This window comes from Tursiops truncatus, chromosome 2, assembly GCF_011762595.2.
Source record: "Tursiops truncatus isolate mTurTru1 chromosome 2, mTurTru1.mat.Y, whole genome shotgun sequence".
Lineage (NCBI taxonomy): Eukaryota > Metazoa > Chordata > Mammalia > Artiodactyla > Delphinidae > Tursiops > Tursiops truncatus.
The window spans coordinates 11,045,477-11,066,290 of NC_047035.1; the positions used below are offsets into that span (position 1 = coordinate 11,045,477).

Here is a 20,814-nt window from a genome sequence, read left to right on the forward strand (position 1 = left end):
ATTTCTCTCACCAAATGACCTTAAAGAAAGCCTTTTCCTCTTAAAATTGTACTTAGTCTTAATGGAAGTTAGAAGTTTTAAAAGTTTAGAAGAAATGGTTGTCAGGAACTAAACTCTAGCTCTATAAACTGATTTTAAAAAACCCCAGGCTCACAAAGATAATAAAAAATGCATTTAATAGCATGTCAATATACAGCTTAAATGTATATTAAGTCTTCTTTTAGTCAGTGCATTACAGGGATAGAGAAGAGAAATATCATTTGTGAATGCACAGTCAAATGTTAAATATAAGTGCTGATAAATCTTGGTGCTCTTACACTATTAAAATTCCGTTTTATGAAACATAGCTCCAGGTGCAGTGTTCTGTGCCAGCGTGGGGAATCGTCTGGTCCAGTATGCAATCTACAGTTTTAAATTGAATTGTATACAAGTATTAACAAAAGAATAAAATTTATTATTCACAAAACTAAAGTGGTTGTCATAAAGCTTACAAGAAAGTACAGCCTAGGACTAATGAGTTGAAAAACTAGTTTTAAAAATAATAAAACTTACTGGACAGTCCTGGAAAATGATATTATAAAACAAAGAAAACAGTTGGCACAGTTTAACCACCTAATTTCTAAGTGCACTTTGTAATGGTCCTTGCAAGCTGCCACTTTTCCCAGGATAATGACAAAAAGCTTCAGTCAAGTGTCACTGGCTTATGGTGACGGGTTTTTTTTATTGCATTGCCAAGAGTGGATTTTAAGAAAAAACACTACAAAGGTTTCAAAAACCCTATTTATTCTCTATCATCAAAAATAGCAACAGGGGGACTTATACAACTTTTCTGTGAGTACCCACCAGTCTATTTTTTTTTTCTTAAAAAAAATAGAAGTTAGTTAAAGAAAAATGATTTGGTTTTTAAAAAATAATGTAAGGAAACACTTAATCGGATAGCCCAAGGAGTCATCAGAAATGTGTAGCAAGAAAGCTTCATTTTGGCCCTCTCCGGCCTTTGCACGTCTTTTACTAAACTAGAAAGAGAATGTACAGTACCAATATGTTCCCCAACCTGCTTGGATCGAATTGTTTTGTTTTGAAACCCATTATTGCTAAACCAGAGTGTTGACACTGAGAGCCGAGGAGTCCGCTCATAGAGGATAAAATTGAGAGGCTGCTTCTGAGGACTGGATCTCCACCTGGGCCATTTTGAACTGGGTGCACTGCAGCCACTTGCGCAGGGCCGCCAGGCTGGCACTGCTCTGGGTGGAACCCGGCAACGTCCTGAGGCTGTGGTGGTTCACGTTGTTCTGAATGGCCTGGAGGCGAAGCTGGAGTCCCGCAGATAAGTGCTGTAAGAAAGGGCAAGACGGTAGTTTAGTTTCTTTCCTGCTCGGGTTCCCCGTCAACCCAGGGAGTGCCGGCCTGGACTTCTTCTGCAGGCGGGACTTACACGTGGCACGGGAGCTGTCTGGCCTGAAGAAGGCCAACTCCCAAATTTGGGGAGGGCTCAGGGCAGAGGGCGTGGGCCGGTGCCATGTTCTTAGAGCCCACCTGGCCCAAATCCATCCAAATAATGCCCCTCCCATCTCGACTCATTCTTTGCAACACCAGTGCAGGGGCTGACACTTAGACTTGTCCCCCGAGAGCTGTTTGCTATGTGGGCCTGGTGTCGCGGGCTATGCTGCCAGGTTCCCTGGGTTCAGATCCTCGGTCCTCTGTAAACACCTTGGGGAACAAGGTTTTTCGGTCTGTGTTTGGATTGTCTCATGGGCAAAGTGGGGATAGTAACACTCACCTGACGGGGTTATTGTAAGGATAAGTGATTTAACAGAGGGGTCAGAACAGAAGCCGGCACATAGGAAGGGCTCAGGACATTTTCATCATGATTATAGTCTCTCTGTTCTCACGTTCATGCACACGTTCATGCACACACGAAGGAGCTAGGTTGTAAGCTTTTCTTATTCTTCTTAGCTTTCCATGAAGTTCTGTTGGCCTCCACTTAGCACTCTGGGCAATGTCAAATTGCCACAGATGACCGCCAAGCAGGGGGAGGGCAGTTTGGAATGCCTCGGGGTGAAAGTCCAAGCAGTTTTCACAACAGAAGCTAGTGGTGCAATGAGGTTTTCAGCAAAGCCATTGGCCCTACCGGTGGCCACAAACAGCAGTTAGGCCGTGAACCAGTACTCAAAGCCTGTGGGCACTGCTGACAGCTGTATATCTCTCTTGGTATCCCTTGAAGTCACCTCCCTTCCTTCCACAAGCATCCCTCCCCTACTCTGGGAGGAAATCCAGCAACAAGGCTTCCATCTTCTCCCCCTCCTACCTGATACTCCCAGTGCCTTAGACGGGACCCAGTTTGGGAGGGAGAGGGTGGTGAGCTTTGCCATCTTAATGTTAAGCCCCAGTAACTAGATTTACAGCCATGGAGTACGTCTGGCCCTGCAGTGACCATGCGTCACTCAAGGCGGGGCCTGGCAGTGAGAACTACGTTCTGTCTCCCCGTCCCTGGCTGTGGGACCCTGTCCAAGTTACTCTTCCTTCCGATCCTACGTTTCCTCTTATATAGAATGAGGGGGGGGAGTGGGCAGGTCCCTTCTAGTTCAATTCTGTCGTTCACTGAATGTTATCCTCTCTTAATAGAATTCTTCCCATCACAAAAAGTCAGTCCTAGTGGCCAGGAAATAGCACCGGACATGTCTGGGACCAGATCCCATGGGTATCCTCTGAAGGTAGAGTAGCTTTTCAGCCTGTGTTCTAGTCAGTAGCGGAGCCTCGCCCAGACTCTGGGATCCTCCCCCTCCCCCTTCAATCAACGATGAGTAGGACAGCGGCTCCTGCTGTCACCTCGGCCCACAGGCCCCCTACCTGTCCCGCAGGGTCTCCTGCATTATCAGTCCCCAGAGACCAGGAACAGGTAATGAGTGGCGCATTGCAGAGCCCTGTGAATGTTACGAGCTTCTCTGGAGGGAACTGAGCTTCCAGTCCACCCGGGGGTGACTTACCTTGATATTTGACTGAATCATGGGCAACCACATAGGTATCAGCTGTATGGAGAAACACAGAAGGCCCATTATTACTGTTCTCCATTCTCCCACATAAGCTCCGCTTACTGCCTGGCAAAGCAAGGCACACGGAATCCCTTTAACATCACAAAAGGATGTGGGCCTCCGATGCAGAGTTCCCCGCTATCAGACAAACGTCTCTCTGAGGCCAAACCCTGCTGAGCTGGTGGCATTTGGAGGTTAATAAGCGCCCCATGAGTGCCTGAAACACACACCGTAAATGACTGATTGTCTCTTGAAAGCTACCAAGCATGGGAAATTAAATGTGTATTTATTTAATTAAATCCTCTCTTTCTTGAAATAGAATTTCCTCCACGGGATCTTTAGAACTGAGTCTCCAAGCAGCATGGCGAAGCTCTCTGCCTGTGGTCGTTAAGAAAAGATCACTGGGAAGCGGTTAAAATGCTTAAGTGATGGACAAAGACAAGCCCTGAAGTTGCCTGGCTGTGATCTGGAAGACGAGACACAGCACGAGTGAGTGCCGGCCGGGGTTTCAGCAGTGTGGGTGCACGGGCAGGCGAGCAGCGGGTCCCTGCTCCAGCCGGGAGCAAGGCTCTCAAATCTTGGGCATCTGGGGAGCCCTGCCCCTCCGCTGCCTCTGATTTGCCCTGAGACCCTTCCTAGGAGGTCACAGGTGCCCCGCCCGAGCTCCCCCAGCAGCGGCTCTCCTCTGTCCGCTTTGGTCTCTTGCCACACTTCAGCCCTTCCGAACGCAAGTGTTGACTTGTGTTCGTGGCCTCATAAATCCGGAAGTCAGGGACAGAATACATTTCCCAAAGTGTATTCCACAGAACTCCAGTTGGGTGGGATTTAAATGGGGAAGGGGGGCTATGAGCTAATAAGTTTGGAAATGTTAGTTTCTTTCAGGACTGTTCAGATCTTTAATATGCTCAAATGCATCATATCATTTCAGTCCACGCTCCTTCTGACCCAACTCCAATAGAGTTGATATGGGTTGCATTGTGTCCTCTCATATAGCCGTTGTAGTCCTTGCCCACACAGCCTCAGAAGGGACCTTATTTGGAAATGGGGTCATTGAAGATGTAGTGAGTTAGGATGAGGTCACTCTGGAGTAGTGGGGACCCCTAATCCAATATGACTGGTGTTCTTATAGAAAGGGGGAAATTTGGACACAGATAGGTACACAGGGAGAGCAGCACGTGAAGGTGAAGCAGAGATCAACAAGCCAAGGAACGCCAAAGATGGCCAGCAAACCCCCAGGAGCCAGGGGAGAGGCTGGGACAGATGCTCCCTCACAGCCTCAGAAGGAATCAATTCTGCCATCACCTTGATCTCATAACTTCTTGCCTCCAGAACCATGAGACAATACATTTCTGTTACTTCAGTCAGTCACCCAATTTGCAGTGTTCAGCAGCCTAGCAAACTAATACAAGGGCACTCAAGGGAGCAAAGCCCAGAGGTGGGAGTGTGCAGAGAGGTGAGGAAGCAGTGGAGGTTCACGTGATGCTGAAGGGTGAGGTTCTTAGCACAGGATCATGAAAAGCAAGTTTAGAAAAGCAGAGTGAGGCCTCTTGATGTTTGGCCTTGATGTTTGGGAAATACCTGAACTGACCTCTTGTTAAGAATCCTGAGGGACGGGGAGGTGGGTTGAGACCAGGGAACACTGAGTACTCTGCCCCTGGGTGGACACCTTTCCCAGGGTTGCCCCACGGGCTAAGGGCCTTTATGAGGCAAACAAGGGGAATACTGAGGCTGATTTTAGAAGTGCTTTTGTTATTTCCCCACGGATGTAACACAAGACCATAAGATTCTAAATAGACCTGCAAGGGGCCTTCAGGTTTGTGATTTACCAACCTGACTGAAGGCATCAGGTTAAAGTTCATTGTGAAGGACAGCGTTATACAATCCAGCAGTCATCCTATTTCAGGAATGCTAATTTGACTGTTTTGAATAACGGTTCATTTCAGTACCCTTTTGCTAGTGGCTCCTACAAAGCTGTCAGTAAGAATTAGATGTAATTTATTCTGGGCACTGTAATGTTATAATAAAATTGGTTGGTTTTTTTTCTTCTCCAAAAACAATATCCAGAAAACTGAAGGACACTTAAAAAAATATGTTTTTCATCAAAATCACAGGGATACTTTTCCTCTTATCTTGGTTTATGTTATGGGATAAATTGAAGACTTCCTGCTCAGTTGGACTATATTCATTTCACTCCATGCTCTTTCCAGCCCTCAAAATAAAATTAGTCATGAAACTTTCTCTTTCACCCAAGATGGAGTAACAAAGACCAGATTTACAATCCTGCCTAAAACAAAACTAAAATTCCAGATGAAGGGTAATGAAACAATGATTTTCAGACATTAAGCATCAGCAATGCAGGACAGTGATCACTGAGGGAGAGGAAACAAACAAGGTGACCCCTACAGTTATCCTAGCTCACTGCCTAGACAGTGTTTTCAGGCAGTAGCACAGGGAGAAGGAATCCAGGTAGAGTCTGGTGGTCTTCCTGAGGTGAGGAGATGGAGCTGGGAGTCCAGGGAGGCCAAGGGAGCTAGAGTTTGTAAGGCAGAGTAGTGGAAAGGAGAGAGCTGTAGAGAGAGAGAGAGAGAGAGAGAGAGAGAGAGAGAGAGCGCTAACTCTCTGAAGATCTGTAAAGGGTTCCCCTTGAGTCTTCAGCTCAATACTGACCAGTATACACATGTGAGAAAATTATCCAAGGCTGAAGAAAAAATAACCTAAAAAGATTAGAGGGAAAAATCCCTGGTAATCACATAGCAATAGTTTGTGTTTCCACTAGTTATAGTGGAAAAATCTTGCAAATCATAGAACACCAAGTAGAGTACTCAGGATATTACCTTACCAGTGAAGAAATAGTAGCCCTAGACAAACTGCTGCTCCAATCCTACCTAACAAAGCTTAACACCAAGTTTCAAAGGCATAAAACTGTTTCTAAGTAATTTAACTATGGCATAGAGTACAGCTCAAGAATGCTTGTAGGAATAAAAAAATATCTAGCACCCAAAAAAGTCAAATTCAAAATGTCAAGAATCCAATAAAAAATTACCAGCCATGCTAAGAAGCAGGAAAATGTGATTCATAATGAGAAGAAAACTCAAGTAACTAGAAAAGACCCCGAAATGACACAGAGAACAGAACTGGTAAACAAGGACATTAAAACAGTTATTACAACTATATTCAATATGGTCAAGAAGGTAGAGGAAATACTGAGTATGTTAAATAGAGGTATGCAAGAAAATCTTAAAGAAACAATAGCTGATACTTTTCCGGATATAATGAAAACTATAAATTCACAGATCCAAGAAAGTCAACAAAATCAAGAACAAGAAATATGAAGAAAACTACACCAAGGCATATCATCATCAAATTGCTTAGCAACAATGGTAAAGAAAAAAATCTTCAGAGCAGCCTGAGAAAAAAGACATATCATATACAGGAGAAAAAAAATAAGAATGACAAAGATTTCTTCTCAGAAACAATGGAAGCAAAAAGACAGTGGATGAATAGCATCTTCAAAATACTAGGGGGAAAAAAAAACTTTGAACCTAGAATTCAATAACCACTGAAAATAGCTTTCAAATATGAAGGCAAAGTAAAGACTTTCTCAGACATACGAAAGCTGAAGGAATTAAGCTTCAGTAGACCTACACGAGAAGTTGTAAAGAAAGTCCTTTGGGCAGAAGGAAGATGGAAGTTTAATTCTACAGAAAGGAATGAAGAAAACTGAAAAATGTAAATATGGCAAAAACAGAAAATATAAAACAAAATTTAAATTGCTTTGAGAGATAATTGTTTAAAAAAAATTATGGTTTGGTTTATAACATATGTAGGAGTAAAATGGATGACAATCATAGCACAAAGTCTGGAAATGGAAGTATACTGTTGTACATTCTCATACTATACATGCAGTGGTACATTATTACTTGAAGGCAGATTGTGTTAAGTTAAAAATGTTGACTATAAACTCTTAAGTCAACCACTAAAACAACAACAGCTAAGACATATAGCTAATAAGATAACTGAAAAACACATTTAAATAACCCACGGGTCAAAGAAGAAGTCAAAAGGGAAATTAGAAAGTATTTTGAACTGAATGGAAATGAGAATATATCAAAATTCAGAGGAATACAGCCAAAGCAGTACTTAGGAGGAAATTCAGAAAACCAAACACTGACAGCTGAATAGAAAAACGTTCTCAAATTAATGACCTCAGCTTCCACCTTAAGAATCTAGACCAAAAAGTGGAAATTGTATCCAAAATTTAATCATTAAAAACTCAATTAGTCAAAAAGAAGGTAGAAAAAGAGGGAATAAAGGACAAAGAACAGATGGGAAATAAAGAAAACAAATAGCAAGGTATTTTAAGCCAAATGATATCACAAAACACATTAAATGAAAATGGTTTAAAAATCCCAATTAAAAGGGATTGTCAGATTGGATTTTTAAAAAAGCCCAATACCCAACTACATGCTGCCTATAAGAAATATACTTTAAATAAAAAGACACAAATAGGTTAAAAGACTAGAAAAAGATATACCATACTAATACTAGTCAAAAGAAAGCTAGACTGCCTTTATTATTACCAAAGAATATTATCGAGGATAAAGAGAACCATTTCATAATTTCAATTCATTAAGAAGATATAACAATCCTAAACATTTATACACCTAATAATAGCTTCGTAATATGTGAAACAAAAACTGGTATACCTGAAAAGATAAATTAGGGAGATATTTCAATACCCCTTTTCAATAACTGATAGACTAAGTGGATAGAAAAAGAAGGAAGGACATGAAAAAATTGAACAATACTATCAACAAGCTTGAATCAACTGACATAGGAAACTATATTCAACAACAGCAGAAGACATATTCTTTTCTAGTACACACAGCATTTACCAAGATAGACAATATCCTAAACAAGACTCAATAAATTTAAAATGAGTCAAATTATACAAAGTATTGATATTTTCTCTGATCATAACGGGATTGGATTAAAAATCCATAACAGAAAATCTCTAGAAAAGCCTCAAATATTTGGAAACTAAATTATTGCCTCTAAATAAGCAATGGGTCAAAAAGGAAAGCAAAAGGGAAGATAGAAAGTATTCTGAACTGAACGTAAACGAGAACAGAACTACCAAATTGTAGGATGCTGCTAAACCAGTGCTTAGATGGAAATCTTAATCACTTATGTTATAAAAGAAAAAAATCTCAAATCAGTGAATTCCACTTCCACCTTAAGAAACAAGAAAAAGAAGAGCAAATTAAATTGGAAGTCAACAGAAGAAAGAAACTGATAAAGAACAGAAATTAATGAAACAAAAACTACAGAAAAAAATCTATGAAACCCAACCAAAAGCTGGTTATTGTTGTCATTGTTTTAAATCAAAAGCTCACTAAAATTGATAAACCTTTAACCAGATTGATCAGAAAAATAAAAGTGAGATCACAAATCACCATTATCAGGAATGAAAGAGGTAGCATAACTACTGTTCCTACAAATATTAAAAGTATAATAAGGGAATATTATGAGTAACTTCATGCCAATAACATCAACTATTGTGATGAAATGGACAAATTCTTTGAAAGACACACTGTCAAAGATCACTCAAGAATAAGCAGATAACTTAAATAGCCCTGTATCTATTAAAGAAATTGAATCTGTAGTGTAACACCCTCCTGCAAAGAAAATTCCAAGCCCAAGCAGTTCCACTGGTGAATTTGACCAAATATTTAAGGAGAAAAAAAATACCAAACATACATAAACTTTTCCAGAAAATGGAAAAGAAAGGAATACTTCCTGACTTACTCTATAAGGCCATCATTACCCTGATACCGAAACCAAAAATAGTTATTACAAGAAAAGAAAATTACAGTCCAATATCCCTCATAAACACTGATGCAAAAAAATTATTTTAAAGTGTTAGCAAATAGAATTCAGCAATACATAAAAGAATAGTACGTCAAGACCAAGTGGTTTGTCCCAGGAATATAAGGTTGGTTTAACATTCAAAAATCAATCCATGAATCTCACTGTTAATAGTCAAAAAAGAAAAATCAAATGACCATCTCAATAAATGTAGAAAAAGCACCTGACAAATCCTACATCTATTCCTGACAAAAATTCTTAGCAGACTAGGAATAGAAGAGACCCTTACTCAATCTGACAAAGGGTATCTATGAAAAACTAACAGCTAACATTTATATTTAATGAATGCTTTCTTCCTAAGATCAGGAACAAGACAAGGTTTCCAACCCTCATGACTTCTATTCAACTTGTATTAGAGGATCTAGCCAGAGCAATGAGACAAGAAAAAGAAATTAAAAGTATAAAAATTCAAAAGAAAGAAAGAAAACTGCTTCTACTTGCACATGACATAATTGTCTACAGAGAAAATCTGATGAAAGCTACAAGAAAGCTACTAGAACTAATAAATGAGTTTAACAGATTGCAGGGTATAAAGGCATAAATCAGTTATATTTCTAAATACTAACAATAAAATACCAAAAATTTAAATGTAAAAAACCATACTATTTATAATACTATAAAATTACTATACACTTAGGGATAAATTTGATAAAATATTCTAGTCCTGTATATGGAAAACTATAAATATTGCTGAAAAAAATTAACAAAGACATAAATAAATAGAGTGGTATACTCTGTTCAAAGATTGGAAGACTCAATATTGTTAACATCTCAATTCTCCTTAAAGTGATGTATACATCAGTGCAACCCACATTCCCAGCAGGCTTTTCGTAGTAATTGACAAGTTGATTTTAAAATGTATCTAGAATGCAACGGACCTAAAATAGCCAAAACAACTTTGAAATAGGTGTAGAAATTTAGAGGAGTAACACTACATGATTTCAAGGCATATTAGAAAGCTATAGTAACCTAGACAGTGTGGTACAAAGGTAGACAAACAGATCAATAGAAATGAATTGAGTATCCATTAATAGAACCATACATGAATGGTCAATTGATTTTTGACAAAAGTGCAAAGGCAATTCAATGGATAGAATTTTTCACAAACAATCCTAGAATAATTGGATATCCACACACATAAAAAGTACCTCAATCCATACCACACACATCCACAAAAGTTAACTCAAAATGGATCATAGATATAAACTAACACCTAGAAGAAAACATATATAATATCTAGAAGAAAACACAAAGAAAACTCTTTGTGATCTTGGATTAGGCAAAGATTTTCTTAAATACAACATCAAAAGCATGATTCATAAAAGAAAAATTTCATAAATGGTATTTCATCAAAATTAAGACTTTCTGCTCTTCACAAGTCACTGTGAAGACAATGAGAAGACAAACACAGAAAAAAAATCTTTGCAAATGACATATCTGAGAAAGGACTTGTATCTGAAAGTTCAATAATAAGAAAAAAACCAACTTGATTTTTAAAATGGGCAAATAATTTTAATAGACATTTTACCATGCAGATATATGGATAGCAAATAAGCACATGAAAAGATGTTGAGCATCATTTGTCAACAGGAAAATGCAATTTTGCAGTACACAGTTCTTAGAATGACTAAAACTAGAGATTAACTACATTAAGTATTGACGAAGATGTGTAGGCACTGGAATGCATACTGCTGGTGTGAATGTAACAGGGTACAATCACTTTGGAAAACAGTTTGCCAATTTCTTTAAAAGTTATACACATATCATACAGCCTAGCAATTCCACTCCTTGGTATTTATCCAACACACCTGAAAGCCTATAGCTACACAAAGACCTGTGTATGTATATTCGTAACAGCTTTATTTGTAATAGCCTCAAACTTTTGGAAACAGCTCAGATGTCCATTAATTGATGAATGGATAAACAAAATGTGTTATATCCATATAATAGATACTACTCAGAAATAAAATAATCTACTGATACATGTAACATGGATTAATGGTAATATAATTATTCTGAGTGAAGGAAGGCAGAGAAAAGCATAACTACTGTATGAATCTATTTATATGAAATTCTAGAAAATGCAAACTAAGCTATTATGACAGAAAGCAGATCAGCAGGTGCCTGGCGATGAGGAAATGGGGTACAGGAAGTGGTGGAACAGAGACTAACCAATGTGTATGAGAAAACTTTAGCTGGGGAGGACAATATTCATTATCTTGACTGTGGTGATGGATGGCTTCACGGGTATAATATGTGTGATGTGAAGATATCAAATTGTACATTTTACATATGTAAAGTTTACTGTGTATAAATTATACTTCAATAAAGCTGTAAAAAACAAAATCAGGTATGATCACCCAAGTGTCAGTCATGTAGTTTCTCCCATAGTGTTGACTTTTGCTATTGACTGTCAAGCTAGATAAGCTATATCTATCCCTTTTTAACCAACAACCTTGCAGTTTTCTGGTAACAGTCAAGTTTTCCCTAAAATCGTGCTGCTTTTCTTCAGCACTGTGTGAGTTAACTTTACAAATGTCCTTTATTGAAGGGAGTCAACCAAGGAGTGAAATAGGAAGTTATAAGGTTCTAAACTGATGCACTCTGTGGGTTGGCGGGGGGGAGGTGGGTGGTGATGGTGGCTGGGATAGTGGGATATAGACATGGAAGGCAAAGAAGGAAGTGGTACAAGAAGAGGAAGGACAAAGAATCAGTGAAACAGAGAGGTGGAATGATAGGAAGGAAAGGAAAAAGAATGGAAATAAAAAGAGAAAGTGAGTGAGCAACCAGGTTCTCCTTTGTTCTTTTATCTTTTTATCACACTAGCATGTTTCTGATGTCCCTGGATAGATAACAAATACCTGAGTTACTTTCACACACTGTACAGTGATTTAGAATAGTTATATTAGAAACTAAATTAATTTATCTTAGAGAAAAGTATCCGCTACCAAGTCAAACAATGACAGAGTATTTTCCTTGGTTGTCTGGATATCTTGCAAGGCGAGGCTCCACCAAACAATTTACATGACTCTAGGGTCATTTCCAGATCAATGCTTCTGGTAATATTTTAATTACTTATGTTGCATGCAATCATGGTGTGACATACCGAACCCAGCAAGAGTTGTTATAGGAGCCCGATTCCTCCAGCCCCAACTTTGAATGTGAAAATTAAATCAGTTTTATTTTCCTCTTCAGAAGGTACATTCAAAATAAATCCACATTTGTTTTTAGAAGCAAGAAATGGTCTATAGAAATCATAAGATTTTCCTACCTTGACAAAAATTGTTGAATTGCATTCTTGCAGTGCCTCCATTAAACTAATCACATGGAGACACACCATTTCTACCATCTGAAACAACAAACAGGAAAATCAATTCCACTCAAGGTGATACGGAAACAATCTGCAGCCGCATGCCCTGTGCCCACGAGGACATTCTGCACAACAACCAGAGGGGACCAGGGGTATTTATTCCTCTCTAAAACTTCAACCAGAAACTGAATTTTATAGGCTGCAGAGGTTTCCTCATGCCATGCCTTCCTCATCTAACTTGGGGCTGCCAATGAATTCAGGTATCAATCTCGCTAATCTGCACCACACTGCGATTCACACCAGAGGATAAACGGTTTCTGCTTCCTTCATTTCCAACTGCAGAACTCTTGGGCTTGGGTCTTTTCTCCATCTTGATCGATCCTTTCTCCACAGTTTCTTCACTTGGAGCGGCTGTTTCATTTATTGCACCACCTCTGTTTGAGGCTTTATTCTCCGTGGAACAAGGCAGTCATATTTACGACAGTTTAAAAATACCATAGAAATGATATCCTTCATCAGAAATCCCTGTGGCTAGATTTTAAACACTCCAGGGGGGATTTTACCAGACTGGCTTATGTAGTTTAACAAAATTTTCAGAATTTAAAATTAATTCAAATTCATTTGTAACACCATTTGTGCAAGATTCACCAGTAACAAATTCATTTCCAACATTTGGATATTAAGAGACATTTGGAGGAGAGGTATTAATGGTATCAAAAAACGAGGACAATAGAAGGAAGCTCTGAATCTCTAGTTTAAATTTAAGGTCCCAGTTTCATCGTCTGTAACAGAGCAGAATAGAATACTTGACCTCCAAGTGCTTCTTCAGTCCCAGACTCTATGATCTAATAAATGTAATTATCTATGCGGTGGTCAGAACTGTTGGTGTACCCTAAAGTTTTCACATAAATTTCCCTTAAGTTGAATTAAAACACCTCTCTCCCTACAGAACTGCCTTATAATATCTGCTTCTCTAAAGAAAAGAAAGTGCTTCCCTAAAGGAAAAATATAATCCCCTTTCCAATTACAACAAAAAGAAAATGTTTCTTAGACGAATATTCAATCAGTCAAAACCATTGCAGAATGCATTGGTGGACAGTGAATTACTGGGTTTCTGGGCACATTGGAATCATCATTATGGCGTTCTTCCAGGCCCTTTGCCCTTCACAGATAAGAACTCTACAGATGAAGCCCCCATAACCAAGACACTGGATGCTGCTTTCCCAGCTGAGAATCTTCCTCCAAAGTAGCAAACTAAACCAAAGGACTCCCTTGTAAATTCCTTCCATACACCCTCCAATCTTGACTCCATAGGACTAAGCTAAGCTTGTTCAATGAAGTGGGATCATGCTATCCATACCTCAGCTATTTTCCAACAAGGTGAGCCATCCACATTAAAATGGAACTGGATTTGAAGATTGAGGAGCTTAGGTCCTCAGAGGGCAACTCAAAATGGTGAGACTCTTTTCAGCTTTGGGCCCTAAGTAGAATTAACACGTACAGTCAATACGCTCTTTTTTTTTTTTTTGGTACGTGGGCCTCTCACTGTTGTGGCCTCTCCCGTTGCGGAGCACAGGCTCCGGACGCGCAGGCTCAGCGGCCATGGCTCACGGGCCCAGCCGCTCCGCGGCATGTGGGATCATCCCGGACCGGGGCACGAACCCGCGTCCCCTGCATCGGCAGGCGGACTCTCAACCACTGCGCCACCAGGGGAGCCCCAATCTGCTCTTAACCACCACAAAGAGATGACTTAACTGGCTATGGTTTTTCCAAATTGCCTTAGACTCCAAAAATAATATAAATCTCCCTCCTCACTCTCTGACTTTATAGCACAAGACAACTCTTAAAGGTAGAAGTTTCACATAAATTTCCTTTGGCACTAGGCAGAGAAAACAAAAATGGTTTTTACTGAATTTATTTGTTTGCATTGTTTTTCATCAAAATTATTATGCAGGTAGAACACCCAGGTTATAACATAAAAATTCACCAATCCATTTATGTACTGTTACAACTGAAGTCTTTAAAAAAACATGTAATGTGAGGACTGAGAGTGGTTTTTGAGATTCTGTCCAAGAGGGGAAACTCATTTGTGAACTCACCACTTTGTTATGGGCCATCAGCTGAAGGATGCTGGGTGTCACCCTACTCCAAAATTCTAGTGCTGTCAGTATCGCTGTGAAGCTGAATTCATTCTGACTTTGAACATTTGTAGCTACAGCACTTTGTTCACAATATACGGTCCAGAGCTGAGCAAAGATAAATGCATGGAAAAGAGAACACATGTGCAACACGGAGGTCTGAAAAGGAAGAAAACAGGGAACCGTTACATGCTAGTGGGCTGTGGTGCTCCAAGGAGCCCTCTCCGCACGGCTTCGGCTTTCCAGGGAGCACAGCCAAAGTACATGTCATTCAAGTGATCCAAGGCTGGAGGAGTCGTCTCCAAGTTACAAACTCATGATTCATCACCTCCAAACAATCTGCTCTTCACTCAGTTAGTGGCAGTGTGCTTAGAGACCAAGCATCTTTTCAGGGAGAAGCCACCTTAGTTTGCAGAATAAATCTACCCTCCCCCTTGCCCTTTAATGAAACTGACGTTCCTATCCCTACACTAGATTAGGAAGAACAATCATTCTACCATTTTAGGGTGTCTGCTGATCTGTAACATGGAGATAACAGTACCCTCCTCAAAGAGTTGTAGTTAAGAGTAAATGAGGTGATATACATGAACGCACTGCCCAGAACTTAATAATTATACTACTATTAGTAGTGACAGCAGTAGCAGCAGCAGCAAAGATAGTATTCCTAACTAGTAGTGAGTACTGATAGTATTCCTAACTAGTAGTGAGTACTGATAGTATTCCTGACTAGTATAAGTATGATAGTATTCCTAACTTGTATAAGTACTGATAGTATTCTTAACTAGTTGTAAGTACAGATAGTATTCCTAACTAGTAATGAGTACTGATTGAGTAAGCACCTATAATGTCCCAGACACTGTGGTAAAGACTTTTTATAGATCACCTCCATAATTCTCAAACCATTTCATCTATTTTACAGATGAAAACCTGGAGCTCAGAGAGGTTAAGTAACTTTTTCAATGTCACAGAATTACAAAGTACCATCATGAGGACTCAAACACAGATTGGGTTGAAATAGTAGGAACTGACTGCCTAATTCCTTTTGCAAACACCATTCAGGTCATTTGGATGGGTGCTCTATTTGATTTCAGAATAAATCTATTGCAGGACAGCTTGCCCTGGCCTAAATCCCAGCTGTTCCCAAACCCGCCGTGACCTCCTAGAATTTGCCTAAGCTCTGTGAGGGGACCTTGTCTCCTCATAACTGATTAGTACCAGTGTGTCTAGTTTGCTTGTATAGGTTCATGATTGATGCTTGCCCTGGATTGACTTTATTCCCTTAAGCACATCATCTGTCTCTACAATTTATAAGTTCCTCTGTGTAAGTGATTCCAACATATACTTTAGTGAGCTCCCAACTGGCCTTATTTTCATTTTTTATCTTCATGTATCTCTAGAGATTTAAGTTGAAAGGCAGTGCATAAAAAATTAGAGTGTAAATTATCCTCCTCTTCATATTTGGTTCTAAAAACTGATCACAGAATTTTTATTATATTTCTATCCTTGTATTGCTCTTCATTATTTTGAGACAGAAATGCCTAGGAAGCTAACTCTTGCTTGCCTCCATAATTTATCTTCATAAAAGTAAACCGAAAAACAATTTAGGGGGAAGAAAAGATAGTCTGGGAATTTGAACAACTTTAAATAAGGCATTAGCACAAAGTTGCTTTCCTAGCATCCACAGGAGGGCAAGTGATAAGATGCATTTTCTTCTCAGAAGAAACATAATTGGCTGATAAGGGTTTCCATTAGCAAATTTGATGCATATGGTTTTAATCTTGCAGAAATCACTTACCTTTGATTGCTCTGGAAATCCAATCAGGATAACAATAAGATGATCTGCAATATGGGAACCTGCATCCAGAGGTATTGGCAGGCAGGGAAAGGAGGCATTTGGACACACTGCATTATGAGTGAGGGAACCCAGAAGCAGCCAGGACAGCAGCCGGATGTGAGAGACACACTCAATGAATTCTTTTGGTCTATTAGGGAGGAAGGAAGTGTTAGAGATGTTTTTGTGTTTTCAGTTTCTTTGTGTGCTTAACAAATGCTTATTGATGGAGGGGTTTAACAGTGTGGTCTTGTAGGCAGTTACATGAAGTAAAACACCAAAGCAACAAAGTGAGAACAAAATGATAAATCTGTTTTTCTTGTTTTGCACTCTAATCCTGGATCTTAGCTTCTTGAGCAAAGAGCAGGCTTTGGCGACACAGGATTACACATCATTCTTCCGCAAACCTGGCTGCCATTCTGACTAGCTTCTCTTTCTAAACTCTTTCCTTTCTTCTCATTAGAAAGTTCTCGGATATCCCCACCAGAAGGGAAGGAATAGAAGAGGAGATAAAATACACAGCCACCCACATTCCTGTCCTCCAGTAATTTTCTCCCTCTGCCCCCCTTACACCCCACTCCAAACCTTTCCTCTAGCCAGGAAGCTGCCCATGCAAGATGGCAGGTCAAGCGTGCTCCAAGGTCCCAAGTAAACTAGCCCACAGGCACCTGTCTCTTCTCAGCCTCCCTTATGGGCAGGGTCAGGGGCTCACACCTCCTTGAACTCTATTTCATCTCTGATGTAGATTCTGTTCAAGCTATAATCTAAGCTCCTTGAAGGCAGAAGCTATGTAAGTGCACAAATAAATACCTATCAATTTACTTAACTATGGGAATTAAGAGTTAAAGTGATAGTTCTAAGCTCCAAGTTTTCATCATCCATCAGGATGACTGAGGTCTTTGTAGGAGGGCAACTTGTATTGCCAGCATGTCATGAAGTACTCGTGTTCAAAAATGCTGCCAGGTCAGCAAATAAGTATGGAAATTGGTCTCAATTCCCATCTCCCTAACCAACCATATTCTATTCTCATAGATCTTCAATGCATTCAGTAGCTCTTACTGAGCCCCGGGAAACTCAGGGGTGTTTCCTGCCTCGTGGCCCGAATAATAAGGGTCTTACCCTTGTTGCATTGCAGAAGGGGGATGATAGAGCCAAGGCAGATAGCGAATCACAGCTTTGTTATCTCTGTGGTTGCCCCGTGAGATTTCCATGGCTGCAATCTGAGCCAGCCCAACTTTGAGATGGCCACCAAAGGTATCTTCATGCAGAGGCTGGGAACACGTCTTCATGTGGCTCTACAAAACCAAGTGGTATTTTGTGACTTTGGCAGAGTAAATGGGGATGTTCCAGGGCACTCTTTAAGAAGATCAGGTTGTCATTTCCACATCTTCTATCACCACTCCCAAGCATACAACCCATTTAAACTGCTTCAGGGGCTTCCCATTGTTCTTAAGATAAAGGGGAAAAAAAATTCCTTAGCATGGCCTAAACAACCTGGAATGATCTAGATACTTCAGATTTCTGCATCTTACCCCTTCATCCTTGTGGTCCAGCTACACTGGCTCTCCACGTTCCCTTCCATCACTGGCCTTTGCTTATGTTGTTCTCTCTCCCTGAAATACTGTTTCTGCCTCTCTTCGCCTAATTAACCCTATTCTTTGTTCAGATTTTAGCTCAAGTGTCACCCCCTCCAGGAAACCTTCCTTGATCTACTTTAGGAACCTTCCTAACCTCCCTGGTAGGTCATATCACCCTATTAGAAGCTCTCATGCTGCTGTCTACCTCTTTTTCATAGCAATTGTGAAAGTCACAATTTCACTTTAGTTTGTATGAAATTTTCATTAAAATTGGCCATCGCTGCCAGACCCTAACTGAGGGCAGCCACTGTGTCTGTTTTTGCGGACCATCACATCCTTAAATGCCTAGAACAGTGTCAGGCATGTTATTCGTGCTCAATACATACCAGTTGAATTAATTCAGAAAAATTTCGTTGCTCAGTGTGGCTTAGTGGAAAGAGCAGTGAACTGGGAGTTGAGACCTAGGTTCTAGACCCAGTTCTGTCCTAACAGTCACATGGCCTTAGCTAAGCCACTTGCCACTTGACCTTTCTGATCTGTTTCCTAATACGTAAAATCAGAGGGTTGGATTATGTCTACAGTCCCTAACCTTTTGGTCATCATAGATCCTTCTTATTATTTTTCTCTGTATTTTGGAAGTGGCTATAAAACTATTTAGGTAATATTGTTTCCTCTTCAGACAGCAAAGTGGTTTCAGCGTGGGCAACCAGATTCAGCACGTGCGTGAGCAAACACTAGGGGAGCTTACTCAGAAATGACTGGATTTGGATATTGTGAGAAATCATCAATTTAAATTTTGATTCTACTCTCTGCAGAGCATTTGCAAGTCTATCCCTATCCCAAGAAACACTTGGATCATCTGAGCAGAGTCTGGAAACTGAGTTGGGCGCTGAAGGGACGGTAGCTTTAGCTGATGAACTTCTGGGACGACTAGATCCTATTTATCAAAAAGCCACATTTAGTGCTGGACTGCAGTCTGGCTGCTCATCGGGCCAGGTCTGGCTCCTCTTCTGCTCTTTGTCTGGGGCCTTCCTCAAATCTCTCGGACTATCAATCTTTTAGCTCCCTAGTCTTCTCGCGGCAGGGAAGTTGACTTGCATCAGCAATTCATTCCACCCTGCAAAGCAATCAATATCCTCAACAACCTCACTGGGATTTTATCCATATGCAAATTAAATGTTGTTCTGTCTTTAATTATTTTCTGGAAGGAGATAGCTTTAGTGCAGATAAAAACCATAAACAACTTACGTTTGCATAAGGTGTACACATTTCATACAAACTAAAGTTTACAAAAGTGTCTTCACGTGCATTATTTCACACCAAACTTTGGAACGGGCAGCAAAGGTAGGTTGATTTAGGTGGGTTTATTAGACTTCCTTTGCTAATGAGGAAACTGAGGCTCAGGGTAGTTAAATGGGTGGCACAGTGAAAAGAGAATGGATTGGGGGTCACTACAGTCTTAGGTCACCCCTGACTCCACCACTTAGCAGTAGCGTGATCTTGAGCAAATGACTGCACCACCTTAGGCCTCAGTGTCTACATTGGTAAAATGGGAATATTTTACAATAGGGGTATTGTGAGAATTGAATAAATGGCAAAAGTAAAGGTATGCACAGAACTGGAGCCGCCATGGAAATATCCTTTCCTTTCTTCACTCCCTCTTCACAGAGGTGGAACTCGGTTCTTCAGAATCCCAGGACATGGGCTCATTCAACAGTGCCACCACGGCCTCTCCAGGTAATGATAAATTTCCATCCAGTCTGCTTAATTCCCTAAAACTGTCTCTCCAGTCCCGCTAACCTGAGGGATGAGGGGACGCAGGCCCTCTTACCTTCAGTTTGGTCAGCGTGTGCATGTCTGCCATGAAGTCCAGCACGTCGTTGAGGTACTGCCGCACACACTCCATCGCCGCCGTCCCGCACTGAAACACACAGGACATGGCGGGGCGCGCGCTCTGAGTCACGGCCTGCGCTTTTGCCCTGATGGAAGTGATTGTCTCGCTCTGGTTTCACACTGTTTACTAATGAGTTGTTTCATTTTCTGGATTTCTGACTCACTTCGTTACTCTCAGCCATAGCCTGTGATTGTCTGCCCCAACTTTGGACAAAAATTAATAAAAAGGTTTGTGGTGGAGAGCAAAAAATGGGATGGCCTAGGGAAGACAGGGTTTACAGGCTTTTTTTTTCCACTGGGTCATTGAACTGATTTTGTTTGCTTGTTTTTAAACTGGTTGGTATATAAAGATTTAGCCTATGTAAAAGTCATTAGTATTGGTCTTCATGACATGAATCACCTCAAAACAACAGTAACACTTTATCACTCCAGGGAGTCTTAGACACACAAAAAATATGTACCACCAAATTCTACCACCATAATCTTAGATGTCTTTCTCTATCAAAAAAAAAAAAAAAAAGGACATAAACGAATATCATGTTTGTTGAAAGAGTCAAAAATTCTTATATTCAAGCACTTACAACTTCTTATACATAGTAGGTACACTATTAAATAGATAAATTTATCATTGTTGAATTCTTGCTAGGATAATTAAAGAAACAAAAGGGTCATCTTCCCCACATACTAGCAGCGTGCTTGATAAGTTTTAAAGGAAAAAAAAGCATACTTGTGTTTCAGGTTATTAAATGGAATAAACCTGCTCTCTCAGGGCAATGCAGTGAATTTAGGATTATGAACAAAGAAAAGGAAAATGCACAGACAGGCTGCTACATCAAAGCTGTATGAGAGAACTCATACATAAGACTGGATACAGTGTGGATCAAAAGCAGGCCCTCTTTGAAGCCATCTGAATACTATGCTAAGGCCTTTCTTAGCTTTCTTTAGGAAAATCTGGAACATTATATACTTAACTAGCTCACCCAGTGGCTCTCATTTTCCCATATTCATGTAAATCTGCACAGCACTGAACTATATCACCTTCTATCTCTTCTAGAATGTTACGCCTGTCGGTTCCTCTGACAGGATAACAAACAGTAAAATAAGG

At 40.2% G+C, this 20,814-nt stretch overlaps 1 protein-coding gene across 3 annotated transcripts in view; it reads right to left on the reverse strand.

Annotated features, from left to right (window-relative positions):
* Window positions 1-298: 298 nt before the first annotated feature.
* UNC79 (unc-79 homolog, NALCN channel complex subunit) overlaps window positions 299-20,814 on the reverse strand; it is a 201,812-nt gene continuing 181,296 nt past the window's right edge. For all 3 annotated transcript variants that reach the window (XM_033850688.2, XM_073800093.1, XM_073800094.1), the window contains 7 exons: window positions 19,648-19,737; window positions 17,359-17,534; window positions 16,204-16,390; window positions 14,370-14,567; window positions 12,232-12,309; window positions 2,988-3,029; window positions 299-1,334 (listed from right to left, as the gene is read on the reverse strand). In XM_033850688.2, the coding sequence (XP_033706579.2) occupies window positions 1,134-1,334; window positions 2,988-3,029; window positions 12,232-12,309; window positions 14,370-14,567; window positions 16,204-16,390; window positions 17,359-17,534; window positions 19,648-19,737 (972 nt within the window). In that variant the 3' untranslated portion in view covers window positions 299-1,133. The remainder of the gene's footprint in view (window positions 1,335-2,987; window positions 3,030-12,231; window positions 12,310-14,369; window positions 14,568-16,203; window positions 16,391-17,358; window positions 17,535-19,647; window positions 19,738-20,814) is intronic.